Here is a 21,212-nt window from a genome sequence, read left to right on the forward strand (position 1 = left end):
GAGACGTCAACAAATGTGGATCACAGGATGTAAAGTATTTTTTTACCTTGCCTTTGTGAATCAACAATCTGCTAAAAAGATTTATTACTTTTGTCCTGTCAACAATGAAGCAGCAATGGTTAGCCATTTAAGATTAACAATCATTGCTGGATCAGACATTTTATGCTCATCATTTTTATTCTAACAGCAAATCAAAATAGAAAATACTTGATTGCTAGGTTTTCACAGTAGGGGTCTGATTCAGAAGAGATGTCTTCATATTCAACATATATATATATATATATATATAGAGAGAGAGAGAGAGAGAGAGAGAGAGAAAGGTGGGGGTAGAGTATGATACATATTATGCATTTAAATCTCAACAGCTGTGTTTTACCTTTGTGATTACTAGCAGAGAGTTGCTAATCATTTTATTTTTCATAAGTGAGAGTAAACTTAAATACTCACAGTAAGAAAAATAATCAAACAAAAACACCTGAATTTAGGAAGAATCTGCAAATTCCATAGACACAGTGACAATGTCTCTTTGTCTGCTTCAGACATTAAAAGTAAAACAACTTCAGATATGACTCAGTAGTCTTTTTTTCTATATTACAGAAACCCTTACTGTACAGAAGTGCTACATGTTTTCCATTTGGAATGCTGTCTACGTTGCAAATGGTGCTCCCGAGTATATGATTTATTATAAAACAGAAAGAATTCAGCAGGGTCACGTTTTTGTATGACTTAGAGAATACTGAAGACTATGACCGGGGTGTGTCCCCAAACTTTTTTTTTGCTCCATACTAAGGAGTGTTTTGGAGGTGAAAAGAGTGTCAGGCAGAGTAATGATTATGAAGCTGGAAATTGGAGGTATGATGATGAATGTTGCTAGTGCATATTCGCCGCAAGTTGGGTGTGCAATGGGTGAGAAAGAAGATTTTTGGAGTGAGTTGGATGAAGTGATGAACAGTGTACCGAAGGGGCAGAAAGTGGTGATTGGAGTGGATTTCAATGGGCAAGTGATGACGAGGAGGTGATGGGTAGGTATGGTGTCAAGGAGAGGAATGAAGAAGGTCAGAGGATAGTGGATTTTGCCAAAAGGATGGACGTGGCTGTGGTGAATATGTATTTTAAGAAGAGGGAGGAACATAGGGTTACATACAAGAGTGGAGGAAGATGCACACAGGTAGATTACATCCTATACAGAAGAGTTGATCTGAAGGAGATTGAAGACTGCAAAGTGGTGGCAGGGGAAAGTGTAGTTAAGCAGCATAGGATGGTGGTCTGTAGGATGATGTTGGAGATCAAGAAGAGGAACAGAGTGAGGGCAGAGCCAAGGATCAAATGGTGGAAGTTGAAAAAGGAAGACTGCAAGGTTGAGTTTAGGGAGGAGGTGAGACAGGCACTGGGTGACAGTGAAGAGTTACCAGACAGCTGGGAAACTACAGCAGATGTAGTAAGGGTGGCAGCAAGAAGGGTGCTTGGTGTGACATCTGGAAAGAGGAAGTAGGTAAAGGAAACCTGGTGGTGGAATGAGGAAATACAGGAGAGTATACAGAGGAAGAGGATGGCAAAGAAGAAGTGGGATAGTCAGAGAGTTGCAGAAAGTAAACAAGAGTACAAGGAGATAAGGTGCAAGGTGAAGAGAGAGGTGGCGAAGGCTAAAGAAAAAGCGTATGATGACTTGTATGAGAGGTTGGACACTAAGGAGGGAGAAAAGGACCTGTACCGATGGGCTAGACAGAGGGACCGAGCTGGGAAAGATGTGCAGCAGGTTAGGGTGATAAAGGATAAAGATGGAAACGTACTCACAAGCAAGGAGGGTGTGTTGAGCAGATGGAAAGAGTACTTTGAGAGGCTGATGAATGAAGAGAACAAGACAGAGAAGAGGTTGGATGATGTGAAGATTGTGAATCAGGAAGTGGAACGGATTAGCAAGGAGGAAGTAAGGACAGCTATGAAGAGGTTGAAAAATGGAAGGGCCGTTGGTCCAGATGACATACCTATGGAAGCATGGAGGTGTTTAGGAGCGATGACTGTGGAGTTTTTAACCAGATTGTTTAATGGAATCTTGAAAAGTGAGAGGATGCCTGAGGAGTGGAGAAGAAGTGTACTGGTGCCGATATTTAAGAATAAGGGGGATGTGTAGGACTACAGTATCTACAGGGGAATAAAATTGATGAGCCACAACATGAAGTTATGGGAAAGAGTAGTGGAAGCTAGGTTAAGAAATGAGGTGATGATTAGTGAGCAGCAGTATGGTTCCATGCCAAGAAAGAGCACCACAGATGCAATGTTCGCTCTGAGGATGTTGATGGAGAAGTTTAGAGAAGGCCAGAAGGAGTTGCATTGCGTATTTGTGGACCTGGAGAAAGCATATGACAGGGTGCCTCGAGAGGAGCTGTGGTATTGTATGAGGAAGTCGGAAGTGGCAGAGAAGTACGTAAGAGTTGTACAGGATGTGTACGAGGGAAGTGTGACAGTGGTGAGATCTGCGGTAGGAGTGACGGATGCATTCAACTTGGAGGTGGGATTACATCAGGGATCAACTCTCAGCCTTTTCTTATTTGCAATGGTGATGGACAGGTTGACAGACGAGATTAGACAGGAGTCCCCGTGGACTATGATGTTTGCTGATGACATTGTGATCTGTAGCGATAGTAGGGAGCAGGTGGAGGAGACCCTGGAGAGGTGGAGATATGCTCTAGAGGGGAGAGGAATGAAGGTCAGTAGGAACAAGACAGAATACATGTGTGTAAATGAGAGGGAAATCAGTGGAATGGTGAGGATGCAGGGAGTAGAGTTGGCGAAGGTGGATGAGTTTAAATACTTGGGATCAACAATACAGAGTAATGGGGATTGTGGAAGAGAGGTGAAAAAGAAAGTGCAGGCAGGGTGGAGAAGAGTGTCAGGAGTAATTTGTGACAGACGGGTATCAGCAAGAGTGAAAGGGAAGGTCTACAGGATGGTAGTGTGACCAGCTATGTTATATGGGTTGGAGACGGTGGCATTGACCAGAAAGCAGGAGACAGAGCTGGAGGTAGCAGAGTTAAAGATGCTAAGATTTGCACTGGGTGTGACGAGGATGGACAGGATTAGAAATGAGTACATTAGAGGGTCAGCTCAAGTTGGACAATTGGGAGACAAGGTCAGAGAGGCGAGATTGCGTTGGTTTGGACATGTGCAGAGGAGAGATGCTGGGTATATTGGGAGAAGGATGTTAAGGACAGAGCTGCCAGGCAAGAGAAAAAGAGGAAGGCCTAAGCGAAGGTTTATGGCTGTGGTGAGAGAGGACATGCAGGTGATGGGTGTAACAGAGCAAGATGCAGAGGACAGAAAGATATACCGCTGTGGCAACCCCTAACGAGAGCAGCCGAAATAAGAAGAAGACTAAGGTGATTCAATATTCCTCTGTCTATGATTTCATGCTCGTAACTCTTGTTTACGTGGTTAGACTCGTTTTAACGCAAATATTTTCGGAAATAGTATTGCAAGCAGTTCACCTATTATTGCAGTATTCGCCGCGGGGAATTTTGGGAGATGTGGTTCTATTTTCCTCCATTAGGTACATGCGTTTGAAGGGTTACTTTTTCATATTAGAACTACTACTCCCAGAATTCCTCCCACTCCTCGTGGAAGTGATGTCAGATAAATTGAGTTCAGCATGGCGACGAACAGAACATGAATAGAGACTGGAATTATTAAAAGTAATTGTTTAATTGAGGGCATGTAAGTGGAGTTATATTTTTGATACGTACAAATGAACTATGGAACACTGTTTTACAATTCAGGTGTATTTTAGGAATGTGCTGTTCGTTCCATTGCGCGTGCATAGTCAGAAAAACTGAAGTTTGTGTTGTGGTTATTTTGTAGTCCATCTAGTTACATTTAATATAAAGACATACTTATTATATACAGATTTCGTAGCCCGGAATTATTAAAGTGTTATTTCTGCTTGCTTTATTACATTTTAAACGATCATTACATATTTCAACATACTCCCCAAGATTACAAACTGCCGTGACTGACTGCTATTAAGTTGTAAATGCAAATAGCCCTGTCAATCTTATCTTAGATCTGGTATGTCAGGCATGTCCTCTTTTCGTATAATTTTGAGGACATATTAAAAAATACAGTGTGCGTAAACATTGAACCAAAGATCCATAGATGTTCTTGTAGGGTTAGAAGAGGTCAAATGAATTGGTCTAATAAGTACCGTTTCCCCGGTGACATCTTTTAGGATAGTTAAGTAAATTCAATACTCTTGCTCACATTGTCTAATTTTAATCTCTGGATTTTTAGTGAGGTCAGTCTGAAAACTGTTTAGATCTGAACTAAAACATAACGGGATTATTCTTATAAATTAAGCACAGACATATTCAATGACTACTACAGTGTTACTTTTCAAGCAAGAAGAACGTAATCATATGATTCTTGTCCTTTGAAATATATATTTTTGGTCAGGAAGCTATTCTTCCAGCATTACCGTTAACATTAAGTGCTTTGGGTTTCGTCCTGCAGTTCGAAGATATATCCTAGAGTGTGTGTTTGACTAACTGTCATTTTTAGTAGTTCTTGCCTGATGGTAAACTGTGGCTCCCTGTGATCTTGACAAAGAAAAGTTAGATATTGAATATGGATAACTGTTTAGTTATTGCAACATGTTGTTCAGAACGTTTTCCGTTAACACTGTGCAGTTTTCCTGTCATAAATGACGTGCAGTACTGACATTAACCTTTTTTTTATCATGATGCTTTGAGTTTGTTTTATTAATCTATGGTGTGAGGTGATTTTTGAACGTGAGAAAAGAGTTACAAATGAACAAGAATATATTTTGTCCTTGTTTGATTTCTATTAGACTTAAATTGTTAAGAGAAAGAGGGATGGATGGATGGATCTATCTGAGTCACTTGAATTCTCCTTAGCTTGACTAGATATATGCTCACGCATGGGTTTGAGGTGTGTAAATAAAATTGTTTTCTTGCTTTTAGGTGAATTAAAATTAATAGTTCAATTTACTGATATTGCTGACATGTTGCTTTGCACAAGTGGGTTGTGCAATGAACTGTTGCCTGGCCAGAGCTATTTCACGTCTTGGAACCAGTGCTGTCAGGTTAGGCGCCACTCCCACGACGACTCTAAGCTGGATTAAGCAGATTTGAGAATGTTGTGTTATAAATGTAACAGCTAAAATTTAAAATAAATGGGATGGTGCTCCAGAAAGACATGTCATGTGTGTGTTTTTCATTACAGTGTTGTGGTTTGTTAACATTAGGCCCACGCTCAGAGTTGATCCTGGACAGAATGCAGTCTGTAGTAGTGAACACTTCTGCATATAGCAGCACTCCCTTATATCAGGCACATTTTGAGTAGCCAGTTAACCTAACATAATTGTCTTTGAGATATGGAGGGATGCCAGAGTATCCTGATTGTATGTACATGCATGTTTCTCATTTCTACACTTCTTTGTGTAGAAATAGACAATTGAATAATGGAACTATGCACTGTTGATATGTCTTTTATTGAGTAATACTTAGACAACAATAGGCCAATCATCTGGAAAGAAACCTATCAAAATAAATATTTTGACAAAACTTGTTCTAGGTAGGGTGTGGAAGCCAACATCAAACTCTGGACACTGGGGCATTGGAAGAAATTTTGCTTTGTGTGAATTCTGATTCTTGCTGGTTTCATGGCAATATTAGTATTCATTCTACAAATTGTAAAATGTATCAAGCTGGTAATAGTGGTCTGACAGTGTGAAGTCAGTTTGCTTGGAATAAATTAGGTCATTTGATAGGAAGAGTGCAAAGTTTTATATTGTGTCATAATGTGTGGACACTTTCACTATTTGCATATATCTTTTTATGCCAATGTCTGAGTTTTAGAGAGGTTAACGCTTCATGCCACAAAGGTTTCTACTGGAAACAACTTGTATTATTTTTGTCTTTCAACTGGGATGTGGTACATGTTGCTCAGACATGCAAGTAAGAATTTCACTACTTAATGCATGTGACAATAAACTTGAATAGTTCTTTGAACATGACAGTGAATTCACCTTAATTCACCTTTGCCTTCTCAGTTACTACATCTAAGTACAAGGGAGCACATTTGTGATGAGGTGAGTGAAGCAGTTTGGGATGGAGGTCCATCGCCTGCATCAAAATACAGTTGACATTGACCAGCTATACATAAATCTATAATTGTGCTAATGGTAGCATTTTTTTCTGATTGAGGTTAGACTATCATTTACAACATGAGTTAAAGCAGTTCCCTTGCTATGATAAAAGCAAAATCCAAATTGATATTTTCACTGTGTTCTGTAAGGTAAAATTTCATGTTTATAATTAGTTTTGTGAATTTTAAGAAGAGTATATTGTAAATAATAATTGTAGTATAATTATTAAGACCATTATCATTTTAATCTGATTTTCTTCTTTTTTGAAGGCCTAACAATGCCTATTATTGGTATGTTGTACAGTGGGGAATTTTATTATATATTTATGATACATGGTGCAGTCAGTGAGTTCTCAATAGTGGACATTTATTTCTTATTCTTTTTGCAATGTAGTTTTCTTTTTAACTTTACTAAATAACTTCAAAGCACGTAAGAGCAACCAAACAAGTTTTCTCTAAAGATAGAGCTGTTAAACCATTACATGTAACATGCATGCATTAATTTCTTATTACCACTGTAGTGCTGCACAATGGCCAGCCTTAAAAGTAATTGACTCTGCTTCATAGGTATTATGCAGTGTGTTGTGTAGAGTAGCGCTCTAAAGTATGTATTGGGCTGCAGAATGTGTAAAGTTTTTATGGATATTAATTACCAGAAGCACTGAAATTTTGAGTAATTAACAAACATCAATATATTTTGGTATTGAAAATTAAAAAGATGGATGTGTAGATATAATGGTATTTCATTATGCCAGTATTATAATATTTTTTAATAGTCATCATCCCGCCACCCAGATTTTCTTTTTCACTTTATTGGTCTAAACTCAATTGGTGAAATAAAAATGTGATATTTTATTTCAGAATGATTAGAAGATCAAGAATTAGTGTGAAACCTAATATTAGACCTGGTGGTAGAGGTCTGCCGTCTTCACAAGAAACAAAAACAACATCTGATAGTCAGCTAGAGCCTCCGGAAAAAGAGTCACTAAAGGAGGAGTCTATATGTGAACCATCAACCACAGTTTCATCAATACCTGAGGGAGAACCAGAAGGGAAACAAAGCTGCATAGAGGAAAAAGACCAACCTTCAACTGACATGTCAGTATTTCAGTTGTACTAAATCATTTCTGTTTCTTCTTTAGATGATTTCTGTCTGATTATCTTAAGTTGTTCCTACCAATGAAGTAGTTACTGCTACTATTAATATTAATAATAATTCAAAGAAAAATGGTTTTATTAAAGAAATGTAACATAAAAAGTACACTCCAGTGCTTGGTTTTATCCCCAATTACTGATGACCAGACCAGTAAACCAATGTTTACAAATATTTCATATTTTGTAAAGTTTAATTATGTTTTTGAACATGAGCAAAACATGTATTGCAATATTAAATAAGGTCATTGTATGCGCTATGGTTTATTAGCATCCCAAGTTATAATAATGCATGTATGTTGGATTTATTTTTTGTAATTTTATTCCTTATCTTGAGGTGCAGTTAGATTTTACAGTTTGCTTGGCAGGAAATAAACGTGTAGTCCAATTTTTTTCCATGTTTTGCTTACTCCAGCCATTTTAAATTTTAAATTGTTGCATTTTCACTTCACTTGGGGAAAAAAAGAATTTATTTGGCTGGAGGAGACATTTTAGCTTAAGCCTTGTTCTGTTAGTCTTGCTACTAGGAATCGATCTATGCATAAAGACAGTTTTTTATCTAGTGAAGTGCAAAAGCATTTTATCTCTTCTTCATATTCTGTAATTAGTACCCATTTTTCAGTGGAAATCACTGTAATTGTTCATTACACTTCAAAGTTTTTGAATATCTGTAAGTTTATTTTGTTTATTGTAAAATTTACATCCGTTTCTTTATCTCAGTGCTGTAGGTACCACCAGTCAAACCGAACATGCTTCAGTTAAAAGTTGTAACACGTCAACAATACAAAGGAGAAAACGCATCTCTGCATTACCAAACTTGGCTAAACCAAGGACTGCACATGCAGCCTCCATACCTGCTACAAAAAAGGAGCTTGCACCCCAGCCCCCAAGTGAAGTGCTACCAAATTCCATCCCTTCAAATGAAAATTCTTCTAGTTTACCTAAGTGTAATGAATTAAAGAAAACCAATGGAAATACTCCTGCTAAGTCACCAGGTAGACGTGCCTCTGTGGGAAAACAGCAAGTTAAAGTACCAAATAAAAGAACTGATACTACAGAGGTGACTGAATCTTTGTCTGGAACATGTGTCATACCTGGTAATTCAGATGAGACAAAGGTAGTTGAAAGTCACAAAGTACAGAGCTTGACATCTGTTGAGAATGCAGAAACCCAAGTGAGCAGCTTCTCTGGTGAATCATCTGAGAAGATCAATACTGCATTGTCTACTGTAAAACCACAGCTGTCCTCTGATCGGGAGAGAATCCTTAAAGCACGAAAATTAAGAGAGATGCTTAAAAATGAACTGAGAAATGAAAAGGTATCATTTATTATATTCAAATTGCTTTTGGTACACTTTTTTGTTGTTTGTCCTTTTAAATTATTTTAACATAACCTTAATTTGGATTTTTTACAATTCCCTTTAATCAAGAAAGGTATTCCATTAAGAATGTTAATGATTAAGTATTGATCATTTAACTTTCATTGAGTTTAAATGGCATAAACTTTTATGTTTATACTTAAGTTAATTGCTTTCGGCCCAGGTGGAATTTTTTTTAAATGCCAAAAAAAAAACTCTTTTTTACAAAATTTCTTTCCAAACAACATGTTTATTCTCTCTTCCACTCTGATTTTTGATAACAAATTTTGATCCAACCTCTTGCTAAATATAACTGTCCATAACTGCACAATGGCCTATCAACGTATATTCCAAGTGGTCAAAACTCTGGCCCTGAGATTTATTTATAGTTTTATTAAATACCTAAATTATTGGAACTTGTCTTGTATACAAGATGAATGGTAATCTACTTGCTGAACTATTGCTAGTATCCAACTTAATACGCAGAAGTAATATGACTTCTCTTGTATCATCACCAAATATGATTTTGTCGGCAATTGAATGTTTATGCAATTTTGCAATTTGTAAGTGTGTGACATTACAACACAACTGCATTACTAATGTTCTTAGCAGAGCAGATGTATATAAGGTATTTTATTTGATGCATGTGTGTTAAATTGGATGTATTGACATGAGAGTATTATTGTTGTGTTCTCCTAATGAAGACGAAAAAATTAAATATAGATGTATACTAAATGACGTACAGTTTTGAAAAAATATGAATGTTGCAGGAAAACATCACATGAAAAAGTTGTGTGATTCAGCTAATCGTTATACAGGTATGTATAGGATAGATTTGAGAATGTAAGTTTAACTGCCTTTCTGCATGTTAAAGTGCTTATTTTAACTAGACGTGTAAGGGCAGTATTTAAGATGCATTTTGGGGGTTAGGAATCATAAACATAGTGTAGTTTTCAGTACTTAAAAACCTTAATGACCATGCCAATTTACAACCCCAAATCAGAAAAAGTTGGGACAGTGTGGAAAATGTGAATAAAAAAAGAAAAAAGCAAGTTATAAATTCTCCTCAAATTTTATTTCATTGCAGACAGTATGAACACAAAATAATTCATGTTTTTTTTTGTCATCATCATTTGATTTGTAAATAAATATCCATTCTTGCCATTCAGGCTTGCAACACATTTCAAAAAAAGTTGGGATGGGGGCAATTAAGGGGTAGTAATGAGGTATAATAACTAAATAATGATGTGATTTGAAACTGGTGATGTTAACAGGTGATTGCAATCATGATTCGGTACAAAAGCAGCATCGAGGAAAGCCCTACTCCTTTAGGAGCAAAGATGGGCAGAGGATCGCCAGTTTGCCACCAAGTGCGGGCAAAAATCTTTGAAATGATGAAGAAAAACGTTTCTCAAAGACAGATAGGAAGAGATTTGGGCATTTCTCCCTCTACAGTGCATAACATAGTGAAAAGAATCAGGGAATCTGGAGAAATTACCGTGCGCAAAGGCCAAGGGCGCAAGCCTAAACTGAATGGCCGTGATCTCGGAGCCCTCAGACGGCACTGCATTAAAAACCGTCATTCATCAATAAATGATATAACTGCGTGGGCTCAGGACTACTTCAGGAAGTCACTCTCAATCACTACAGTACGTAGTTACATTAGGAAATGCCAGCTAAAACTGTACTGTGCCAAAAGGAAGCCCTACATAAATAGTGTCCAGAAGCGCCGTCGACTTCTCTGGGCTCGGAGGCATCTGGGATGGTCCATTGTGCAGTGGAAACGTGTATTGTGGTCAGACGAATCGGTTTTTCACATCTTTTTTGGAAGAAATGGACGCCATGTGCTGCGGACCAAAGAGGAAAAGGACCATCCAGACTGTTACCAGATACAAGTCCAAAAGCCAGGGTCTGTCATGGTATGGGGTTGTGTCAGTGCCTTCGGCAAAGGTAACTTGCACTTCTGCGATGGCACCATCAATGCTGAGAAGTATATCTCAGTTTTGGAGGAACAAATGCTGCCTTCAAGACGACATCTTTTCCAGGGACGCCCATGCTTATTTCAGCAAGACAATGCCAAACCACATACTGCGCGCATAACAAAGGCATGGCTGCGTAAGAAGAGGGTGCGGATGCTAGACTGGCCTGCCTGCAGCCCTGATTTGTCTCCTATAGAGAATGTTTGGCACATTTTGAAACGAAAAATGCGTCAACGAAGACCCTGTACTGTTGCGCACCTAAAACGTTGTTTGCAGGAAGAATGGGACAAACTAACACCTGCAACACTTAGTCACTTGATTTCTTCAATGCCTAAACGTCTTTTAAGTGTTGTTAAAAGACAGGGGAACTGTACAAAGTGGTAAATGCTGTACTGTCCCAACTTTTTTTGAAATGTGTTGCAAGCCTGAATGGCAAGAATGGATATTTATTTACAAATCAAATGATGTTGACAAAAAAAAAACATGAATTATTTTGTGTTCATACTGTCTGCAATGAAATAAAATTTGAGGAGAAGTTATAACTTGTTTTTTTCTTTTTTTATTCACATTTTCCACACAGTCCCAACTTTTTCTGATTTGGGGTTGTAGAATCACCTGGTTTAAATATAATTTATTCTGTATTCCTCACTGATCAAACATTTATTTTATCTGTTAAATGTGGTTGATGTTGTTTATTGAACCTATCTTGTATTAAGATTAGAGAAATGATACAAAACAGCAATGAATAAAGCGTTAAACGGATCACTAAATGTTACTGCTTATGAGAAGCAGTTGTAGTCATTTTGTCAATATATATATATTTTTTAGATTAAGTCATATAATGCAACTATGTATTGTACTTTTGATTCAGATGCAGACTTTTTGTCTTTTTTATGCTGTGTCATTCATAGTGAGATCTAAAATAAAGGTATTCTGAAAGCAATTGACAGCATCAGAGTGTCATACAAAATACACTAAATATGGATAAATATACATATTTGCAGAGCTATGGATTTCTTGGGACATTATATCAAAAGAGTGGGAGAAACGTCAAAAATTGTGATTATTAATACAGAATTATCCTTAGGAACAGGGTAATGTCATAAATGAGTGTTTTCCAAGTTTAGTATTTATACTGAAGTTTTTATAGAAGTAAACAGTAGAAGGATGACACTCTTTTTTATTTTTTCAATTTATTGGGAAATTGTAAGTTAAATTATTGCGTGACATTTGTTTTCTCTCTGTGTTGAAAGACAAAAAATAATACTAGCTGTTGTTAGTATGTATGTGGGGATGAATGCACTTGTGAGGAACAAGACCTTTATGTTTTTTCTAGACTATTAAGGTCTGAGCTAAAATGCAGTGCATTTTTGTAGGTGCTATTATTTAAATGTTGAACAAGGATTTCCCTAAAAGTTTAGAAACCTAATTATTTTTGTTGTAATTTATCATATTTGTGAAATTACCAGAAGCGTTTAGTACTACTATAATTTTTCTGCATACTCTCTATCAAATCCAAGTGTTTTCCTACAGTGATAAAAAGAACATGCATCCTCCTCTTGCATTAGTCTCAATTTTCCATTGCAGCAGCTTACTTAATACTATAAAAATATTATCATCCTGACTAAAACCTATTAAGACCCAGAGAGGGGAAAGTCTTAGGTAGGAAGAACCATGCTGTAGGATGGATGGAGAAGAATAGTCTACCTGAGTTTAAAATATGCATTACCACATGATGCCATTTTGAAGGTCAGCTATGCATTCTCTTAGAAAGCGCCTTGATGTGTAGCAAAAGTAGGATACTTCAGATTAATTATAGAAGAAGATGTAATTTTGACTAGAAGTAGAAAAATGTTTGCAAAATACAATTTACCATGTATTTGAGGTTTTTTAGACATTCAGTGTAGGGGAAAGATGTGGAGTTACAGGCACTAATTTCATAGAGAAGTATATTTTATTACTTTTCAAACCATTTTATTTTTCTCAGCTAAAGTTGAAAAAGAAAACTCCAGTATTTGATGCTTGTGTACCTCTTGACCGAACCAAAATGACAATGAGAGACTTTATCTACTATTTGCCGGATAGTAATCCAATGCAGTAAGTATTCTCATCCTTTATTGGTACTGATACAAGTTTCCTACAGTATTGCAGTGAATTTATTACAATTATTAAAGACTATAAAAAATACACACAAAAGTAGAAGCTGCAAGCATTATGATGGATTGTAAAGGTATATTTCTGAGTGGCAACAATACAAAAAAAACTCTTTTTTGATTTTTAAAAAGAAATGTACAATTTAGGCCCTTGCTTTATATGTGCAAAGCGAAGAGAAAGACCAAGTAAAATAAATATTGTGAATTACATTTGTCTTTACTGTTTTTTCCTTCCTGCATCCTCCTTGACTGTAACTGTCTTTTTGGAGGAGCACAACCTGACGAAATGTATAAAAATCATGCAAAAAAAATCCACAGAGACTGCCTTAAAAGTAAACACAGACTATTAATGCTGTTATGTCTTATTCTATCAAAGTGTGATGTCTGTTGGAGCAGCAACATTATCTCAACCCTTCAGGGGATCCCAAATAATTTATGTCATTTTAAAGTCAAAATATAATGGGCAAATTTGAATATTTAGATATTGTATGTTCATAGGTTGGGCTGTGAGTGTAACAAGAAATCAGTTAAAAGTCAAAGTTTTCAGTTATATTTAATTTTCCTCTTATAAAATATCAAGCATTTATAAGATTTACTTTATACATAATGAGCAGTTCTGACCTAAGTGAGCTCAAAGGATTTAGGTACATATGAGTACAATGTTGTCATCTAATAAACAATATGCAGAAGCAATTAAAAGGGTGAAGAATCATCATCGGCACCATTTTTTGTTACTACTTGTCTTGGTGAGGCTCAAGGTGGCAGTATGCCAAGCAAGACTAGACTATCCTGGTATCAGCCACTTTTAATTCTCTCCTGGAGTATTCCCAGACATTCACAGGCTAGTTGAGAGAGACAGAATCCCGCTAGTCTATCATACATCTGCCCCAGGTCTTCTGTTAAGTGTGCTGTGCAATTGCGCCAACCATAAAACTACTGCTGATTCTACAATTCTTTAGTCAATGTCATGGTCACCTCAACTTTCAGATCTGAGTAAGACGGTACTTGCTCTCCTCCACTTTGAGAAGCAGCTGAGTTATGGTAGAGGACCATGGTCACACCAATTTTAAGTTGTAACTGTTAACCGTTTGCATCTTTTATTAACTAAAATGAAAAAAGTGAGCTACTGCATTCTAGGCAAAGAAAGCTTAATGGTCATTTGACTTCATTGTTTTACGTTTAATAGATCTTCACTGGATGATGAGCAAAGAGTGCTTGATAAAGGAATTGGACCATCTCTCACTATAGAGTAAGACTTTTTTTTTTAAATCATAGACCTGTGTTAAAATAGTACAGTGTTTTCTACAGCCGTCATTATAACTTTCAAATGGTAAGCATTGCTTTAAACCTATTTGTTATTTGCTCAAAGTACAAACCTGATTTAAAATGTGACTGTGATAGTGGATATTTTCAAGTGCTAAAATACCAGGCCATATAGAATATGGATTCTAGGATAAGACTGATTAATGTGTTGATAAATTTTAGAACTTTAACAATGATACATTTATTGATAAATGTTTTGTTAAATTTTAGATCTACTGTATTACAATGATACATGTATTAAAGAATGTAAAAATTGATCAAACTTTTTATTCTTATTTTTTTTAACTGCTATATGGTATACAGGTTCAGTGATCCTTAAACAATATTGAGGGACAAAGTGAAACTATAACTGTTGGGGGTGCTAAACACACTTTCCTGTTTTAAGGTCTCCGATCTATAGTTAGAGGGGATTGGTATTAGTTTCAGTGTGCAAATGAGCTAATTATTGTATCTTTAATCCCAGGAAACTAAAGAAAGTCTGTAACTTTCTCATTTTTATCTTAAATTTTCTGATGAAGATTGGTGGAATGACAACTTTTTTCTAGCTTAAGCAGACAGATTGTTTGTGCATCTGATGATCTTTTTAGTCATGTGATAATCAAGGATCACTTTCAGGATTAGCCTGCTTATGTTTTGTTTTGCTAATTTCTGCTGTAATTAGAAAAGATACCAGTTTTCAGTCTAGCGAGGAAGAGTAGTCTGTCTGTTTTTAAATGTTTAAATGCTCTGCAGAACACCTTTAAAGCTTGGTTCCAGTCTGCATTTTAACTGTAGGGGTCAGATTGTAGCTTTAAATTCCTTCTGTTAGGTTCACTTAAATTCTAATTTGTACTGAATCCAGAGGTGAATTTAGGACTTTCTGCCTGGACAAACTGACATAATCAGAGGAGAAAACAGAGCTTTAAGAGTGCTCACTTTCTCCTGCCAGTTTTATTGCTGAAGAAATCTTGGTAATAAAACTTGTTACACAGGGTTATAAAATCATTTTGGTGTTTGCAACTACACTTCTGTGGTTTCTGCTGTAGGTTAAAATGTGTATTACCAATTCCAGTCTCTTTTCTAGAAGCTGAAGTGCTATGAATCACAAATGAAACAAATGAATATATTCAGTGTCATTGTGATGGTCAGAAAGTGACTTGTGATTATTATTTATTTACCACTACAGTGATCCCTCGCTATATCGCGCTTCGCCTTTCGCGGCTTCACTCCATCGCGGATTTTATATGTAAGAATATTTAAATATATATCGCGGATTTTTTGCTGGTTCGCGGATTTCTGCGGACAATGGGTCTTTTAATTTCTGGTACATGCTTCCTCAGTTGGTTTGCCCAGTTGATTTCATACAAGGGACGCTATTGGCAGATGGCTGAGAAGCTACCCAACTTACTTTTCTCTCTCTCTTGCGCTGACTATCTGTGATCCTGACGTAGGGGGTGTGAGCAGGGGGGCTGTTCGCACACCTAGACGATACGGACGCTCGTCTAAAAATGGTGAAAGATTATCTTCACGTTGCTATCTTTTGTGCAGCTGCTTCCTGAAAGGACATGCTGCAAGGTGCTTCGCATACTTAAAAGCTCGAAGGGCACGTATTGATTTTTGACTGAAAAACAAACTCTGTCTCTCTCTATCTCTCTCTCTCTCTCTCTCTCTCTCCCTCTCCCTCTCCCTGCTCCTGATGGAGGGGGTGTGAGCTGCTGCCTTCAACAGCTTTGTGCCGCGGTGCTTCGCATACTTAAAAGCCAAACAGCCCTATTGATTTGTTTGCTCTATCTATGTGACATTCTGTGCTCCTGACACGCACTCCTTTGAAGAGGAAGATATGTTTGCATTCTTTTAATTGTGAGATGGAACTGTCATCTCTGTCTTGTCATGGAGCACAGTTTAAACTTTTGAAAAAGAGACAAATGTTTGTTTGCAGTGTTTGAATAACGTTCCTGTCTCTCTACAACCTCCTGTGGTTCTGTGCAAATCTGTGACCCAAGCATGACAATATAAAAATAACCATATAAACATATGGTTTCTACTTCGCGGATTTTCTTATTTCGTGGGTGGCTCTGGAACGCAACCCCTGCGATGGAGGAGGGATTACTGTACTTACTAAATGTTTAGTGTACATAAAATATTTTAAGTGATTAATAAGAAAGCACCAAGGTAACTATAATAGAGAACAAGATTTTGAAGGAAAGTTGTACGGATTGTCTCAAGGCTAGATGAAAACAAAACTAGTAGTCTAACAAAAAAACACACTTATTTTGTGCTTGTGTTCCTGCAAGTGCAGTGTTTACTTGCATCCTGTACACAACAACATTCAAACTATAAGCATATCTTAGTGAACATGCAATGTAGTTCTGCATAGTTATATATACACACTGTGACAGGCGGCTGGGTCCCATGCCCGGCCAGGATGCCCCTTCTACATATGTTCCTGGGGATCAACTGTGGGCGTCTCAATACCTCCCCCAGGACGCTTGGTGGCAGCCTCCCAGGCTGATGATGGTGTCTCAGTTTCCCGCAGGACTCCAGGGGAGATGGAGTTCACCACAGCCCTGTTGGGATCTGGGGTGGCTGCCAGGGGGTGCTGCATGGGTCCCTGAGCTGGCCTGGACAACTCTACAACCCCGCCCGGAAGTGCAATCAGAAACAGGTGATCAAGCTATTCCGGGTGGGCTATAAAAAGGGCCAGCAACCACCACTCAGGAGCCAGAGTCAGGAGGTGGAGGATGAAGCTAGACTGTAGGAGTGGTGGTGCCAGGAGGAAAAGGATTGTGTTGTGTAATTTAAGTGCTTTTGGGACTGTGTTGTGGCTGGAGGGATTATGGGGAAAACGTGCCCTCCAGCAGAAGAAAATAAAAGTCTTTGTGTTTTTTACACGTGCCTCCGAGTGAGTCTGTGCCGGGTCGGGCTCTATACAGCGTCTAATTCAAAACACATACACCCCAATCAGCCACAACATTAAAACCAACTGCCAAATATTGTGTAGGTCCACCTTGTGCCACCCAAACAGCTCTGACCCATCAAGACATGAACTTCAGAAGACCTCTGAAGGTGTCCTGCTCTGGTATCTGTGAATTTCCCATTGGGATTAATAAAGTATCTCTATCTATCTATCTATCTATCTATCTATCTATCTATCTATCTATCTATCTATCTATCTATCTATCTATCTATCTATCTATCTATCTATCTATCTATCTATCTATCTATCTATCTATCTATCTATCTATCTATCTATCTATCTATCTATCTATCTATCTATCTATCTATCTATCTATCTATCTATCTATCTATCTATCTATCTATCTATCTATCTATCTATCTATCTATCTATCTATCTATCTATCTATCTATCTATCTATCTATCTATCTATCTATCTATCTATCTATCTATCTATCTATCTATCTATCTATCTATCTATCTATCTATCTATCTATCTATCTATCTATCTATCTATCTATCTATCTATCTATCTATCTATCTATCTATCTATCTATCTATCTATCTATCTATCTATCTATCTATCTATCTATCTATCTATCTATCTATCTATCTATCTATCTATCTATCTATCTATCTATCTATCTATCTATCTATCTATCTATCTATCTATCTATCTATCTATCTATCTATCTATCTATCTATCTATCTATCGCCAACACGTTAGCAGCAGATCCTATAAGTTGTGAGCTAGGTCTTCCAAGGATCACACTTGTTTTTCCACCACATCCCACAGTTTCTTGATTGGATTGAGATCTGGTAAATTTGGATGCCACTAAACACCTTAAACTTTTTATAATGTTCCTCAGACCACACCTACATAATTTTTGCATTGTAGCAGGGTGGATTATCCTGCTGAAAGAGGCCATTGCCATCAGGGATACAGATGCCACGAAGGGGTGTACATGATCTGCAATGGTGTTTAGGTAGGTGATACGTGTCTAAGTAACATCCACGTGAATACCAGGACTAAGGTTTCCCAGCAGAACATTGCCTAGAGCATTGTACAGCCTCCACTTTTGCCTTCTACCCATTTAGCATCCTGCTGTTGTAACTTTCCCAACTAAACAGGTCAATACACACCCACCCTTTTACTTGATTTCAAAGAAAATGTAATTCATCAGACCAAGCCACCTTCTTCCATTGCTCAATGGTTCAGTTCTGACACAAGTGGCCATTTTAGGCTATTTGGATGTGGACAGGGGCCGGCATAGGCCTTCTGACCGGTCCGTGACTATGCAGCTTCATACACAACAAGCTGCAATGCATATTTTGTTCTGATACATTTCTGTCAGGGCCATCATTAAGTTTTTTTCAGCAGTTTCACATGGGTTAGCCTTCACTCTTCACGTGCTACTTCTGTAGGCACTAACCACTCCATACCCTGAACGCCCAACAAGACCTGCTGCTTTGGAGATGCTCTCACTTAGTCATCTATCCATCACATTTTGTCCCTTGTCAAAGTCACTCAGATCCTTATGCTTGCCCATTTTTCTTGCTTCCAACACATCACCTTCAAGAATTGACTCTTCACTTGCTGCCTAATATATCCCTTGCCTTAACAGGTGTCATTGTAATAAGATAATTAATTTTATTCATTGATTTTAGTTGCTGTGGCTGACTGCTATATACAGTGCATATATCTCTCTATTATAATAAAAAAATCCTGTGACGTGACAAGATTTTTTGGAAGATTTCTTTCAAGTCCCACGAGTTATGACCTTGGCCGTGAGATTTTTTTCAAGTCATGCCCAACTCTCAACCATTTTCTACCACGCACACGGTAATCTCACCTCTCACTAGATTAACGCAGTGGTATCAGGAGGGGCAAGGTTTTCAGAGGATCTAGTCCCAATTTATTATGCCCAACTCGTGATATGTATGTGTGTATCACAGGAGAGGCTAAGACCCTGATACCTGAAAATCCTAGAAACCCTCAGTTGGCATCGGTTTAAATTTAATGTGTGCTTCACAGGCTACTCCACTGTAATATACATTTGCAGTATACACAGTTCTCAAAATCACATATACAGTATTTGCATATACGGACTTTAATGGGGGACCACATAGAAATGATGAAAAACACAAAAGAAATACTTGAGTGAACAAGGATCTTGTAGACAAAGTCTCTGTGAAAGCCTAATTTCCGTTCACCCCGCAATATTCTATTTAGAATTCCCTTCGCATTCATACATAGATATCCTTAAATAGACAATGGAGAATACATCTCACAATATTCAGTAGGAGTCTAGACAATGGATCCTTAATATGTCTCATAATATTATATAGGAGTCTCTACTTCAGAATTTACTGTCACCAGCACTAACGCGCATACGGGCGTCACTGTGACACAATTAAAAGCACAGCTCTTTTGGTTATGCCTCTTACCAACCAAACAGTATGCCCTGCTTTTACTGCAGTTGTCTTTTCTTTTGATTAGCGACCCCTTAGCCATGATTAAACTCAATGGGCAATAATGTGGCAACTCCCCATACAGGTGTCTTAATTTTCAATTTATTATTTCAAACACTCCAGATATAAAGACAAAGTATAGAAATTTTAAAGCAATATGTTATTTATTAAAGAATAACAATACCAGTAGAAGAAAATATAAAAGAAAATGTAGATAGCAAAGTCTGGATATATATAGTTTTTTAGAAAAAGTGACAAAGAATGTCAAGGATTGGAAGCTGTTTTGTAATGGCTTTTTGATCTAGCAATTGATGTTATCCATAAAATGCTTTTGCTAACGATCAGATAAAAAACAGTCACACATCTCTTGGTCTTCTTTCCTGATGTTGCCTTTGCCCTCTTCTGATGTTGCTGTTTCTTCTTCTCTTTTTGGTCCCTCTGATAGGTCAGGACAGGTTAGGTTGGGGAGCATGCAGTGGATTGCTGCACCCACCACACGATGAAACAGCTTGGAATCTTGGTTTGCAACCCCCCCAGGTAGACACGCGGTCCAGTCCCACCCTCCTTAAATGGCCATCTATCTGCCGCAGCCAGGTGTTACGTGGGTGTCCCCTTGGCTTGCTCCAGCCACTCGGGTCCACAACAATGAGGATCTTGCGAACCCTCAGGGAATCGCGCCACATGGCCATAGTGCTGTAACTGACACTCCCTCACAATGCAGTTAATGTGCCTCATTTGGGACACCGTGAGCAACTGCTCATTTAACACAAAGTCAAACAAGCAATACCCAAGGATTCTTTGAAAAGACACAGTACTGAAGGAGTCCAATCTTCATCTCAGGTCGTTGAAGTGTCCATGTCTCGCAACCATATAGCAAGACAGGAAGCACCAGAGGCCTCATATATACGCCATGTGCAGAATTCACACTAAAAAATGGCTTACGGACAAAAGTGGAAATGTGCATACACACAAAAAAATCCAGATGCATCAATTTGTGCAAATGCCAAATTTCACATACTTCCCCTTTACATCTCCCAATGAACATGAAATTTAACGCATGTGCACGTGCCTACAGCCCCATCCTGACTCCTCCCAGAATTTTGCATATTTTAATATGCAAATCAATATAAATATCAGCTTCTGTTCAGTGTTTGGTTAAAAGCATGTGAAAAAAGAATTTCAATGAATGTGAAGTGGAGGCAAGGAAAAATGTACTATTGGTTGGCTTAAGCAGTGATATAAACAACAAAAGGAAGTTGATTGAGTGATACAGAGTGGCATAGAAACTCGATAGTTCAAGTTTAGAAAGTCACACATAGCCCTAAATAGAAAAGAAATTGTTGGATATCAAAGTCACCGTGAAAAGGTGAGTTGTAGTCCACCATCTGAGTGTCATATGGAAGCATATTAGGGCACAGAGAAAAGAAAAAAAATAGGGACACAGTGAAGAAAAAAGGTCAAAACGTCTACTTTAATCTCGAAGTTTCCCCTTTAATCTCATAGTTTATTTTGTCATTAAAGTAGAACATGATAAACTTAATCTTAAAATCAATGTTAAATTTACTAGAGTTTCTCAGATCCCATTGTAAATAAATTAGCACATTAAATGTTTCTTATTCTATGCTAGGTGTGTGAATCACTATGTGCTTCTTAAACGGGCTTTCTCTTACACTGATTGTAAC

General features: G+C 37.6%; 1 protein-coding gene across 6 annotated transcripts in view; it reads left to right on the forward strand.

Moving 5' to 3' along the window:
- Positions 1–3,626: 3,626 nt before the first annotated feature.
- LOC114654834 (transcription factor TFIIIB component B'' homolog) overlaps positions 3,627–21,212 on the forward strand; it is a 113,957-nt gene continuing 96,371 nt past the window's right edge. For all 6 annotated transcript variants that reach the window (XM_028805648.2, XM_051929604.1, XM_051929602.1 and 3 more), the window contains exons 1-5: positions 3,627–3,711; positions 7,021–7,257; positions 8,032–8,629; positions 12,635–12,744; positions 13,987–14,049. In XM_028805648.2, the coding sequence (XP_028661481.2) occupies positions 7,022–7,257; positions 8,032–8,629; positions 12,635–12,744; positions 13,987–14,049 (1,007 nt within the window). In that variant the 5' untranslated portion in view covers positions 3,627–3,711; position 7,021. The remainder of the gene's footprint in view (positions 3,712–7,020; positions 7,258–8,031; positions 8,630–12,634; positions 12,745–13,986; positions 14,050–21,212) is intronic.

This window comes from Erpetoichthys calabaricus, chromosome 7, assembly GCF_900747795.2.
Source record: "Erpetoichthys calabaricus chromosome 7, fErpCal1.3, whole genome shotgun sequence".
Taxonomy (NCBI): domain Eukaryota; kingdom Metazoa; phylum Chordata; class Cladistia; order Polypteriformes; family Polypteridae; genus Erpetoichthys; species Erpetoichthys calabaricus.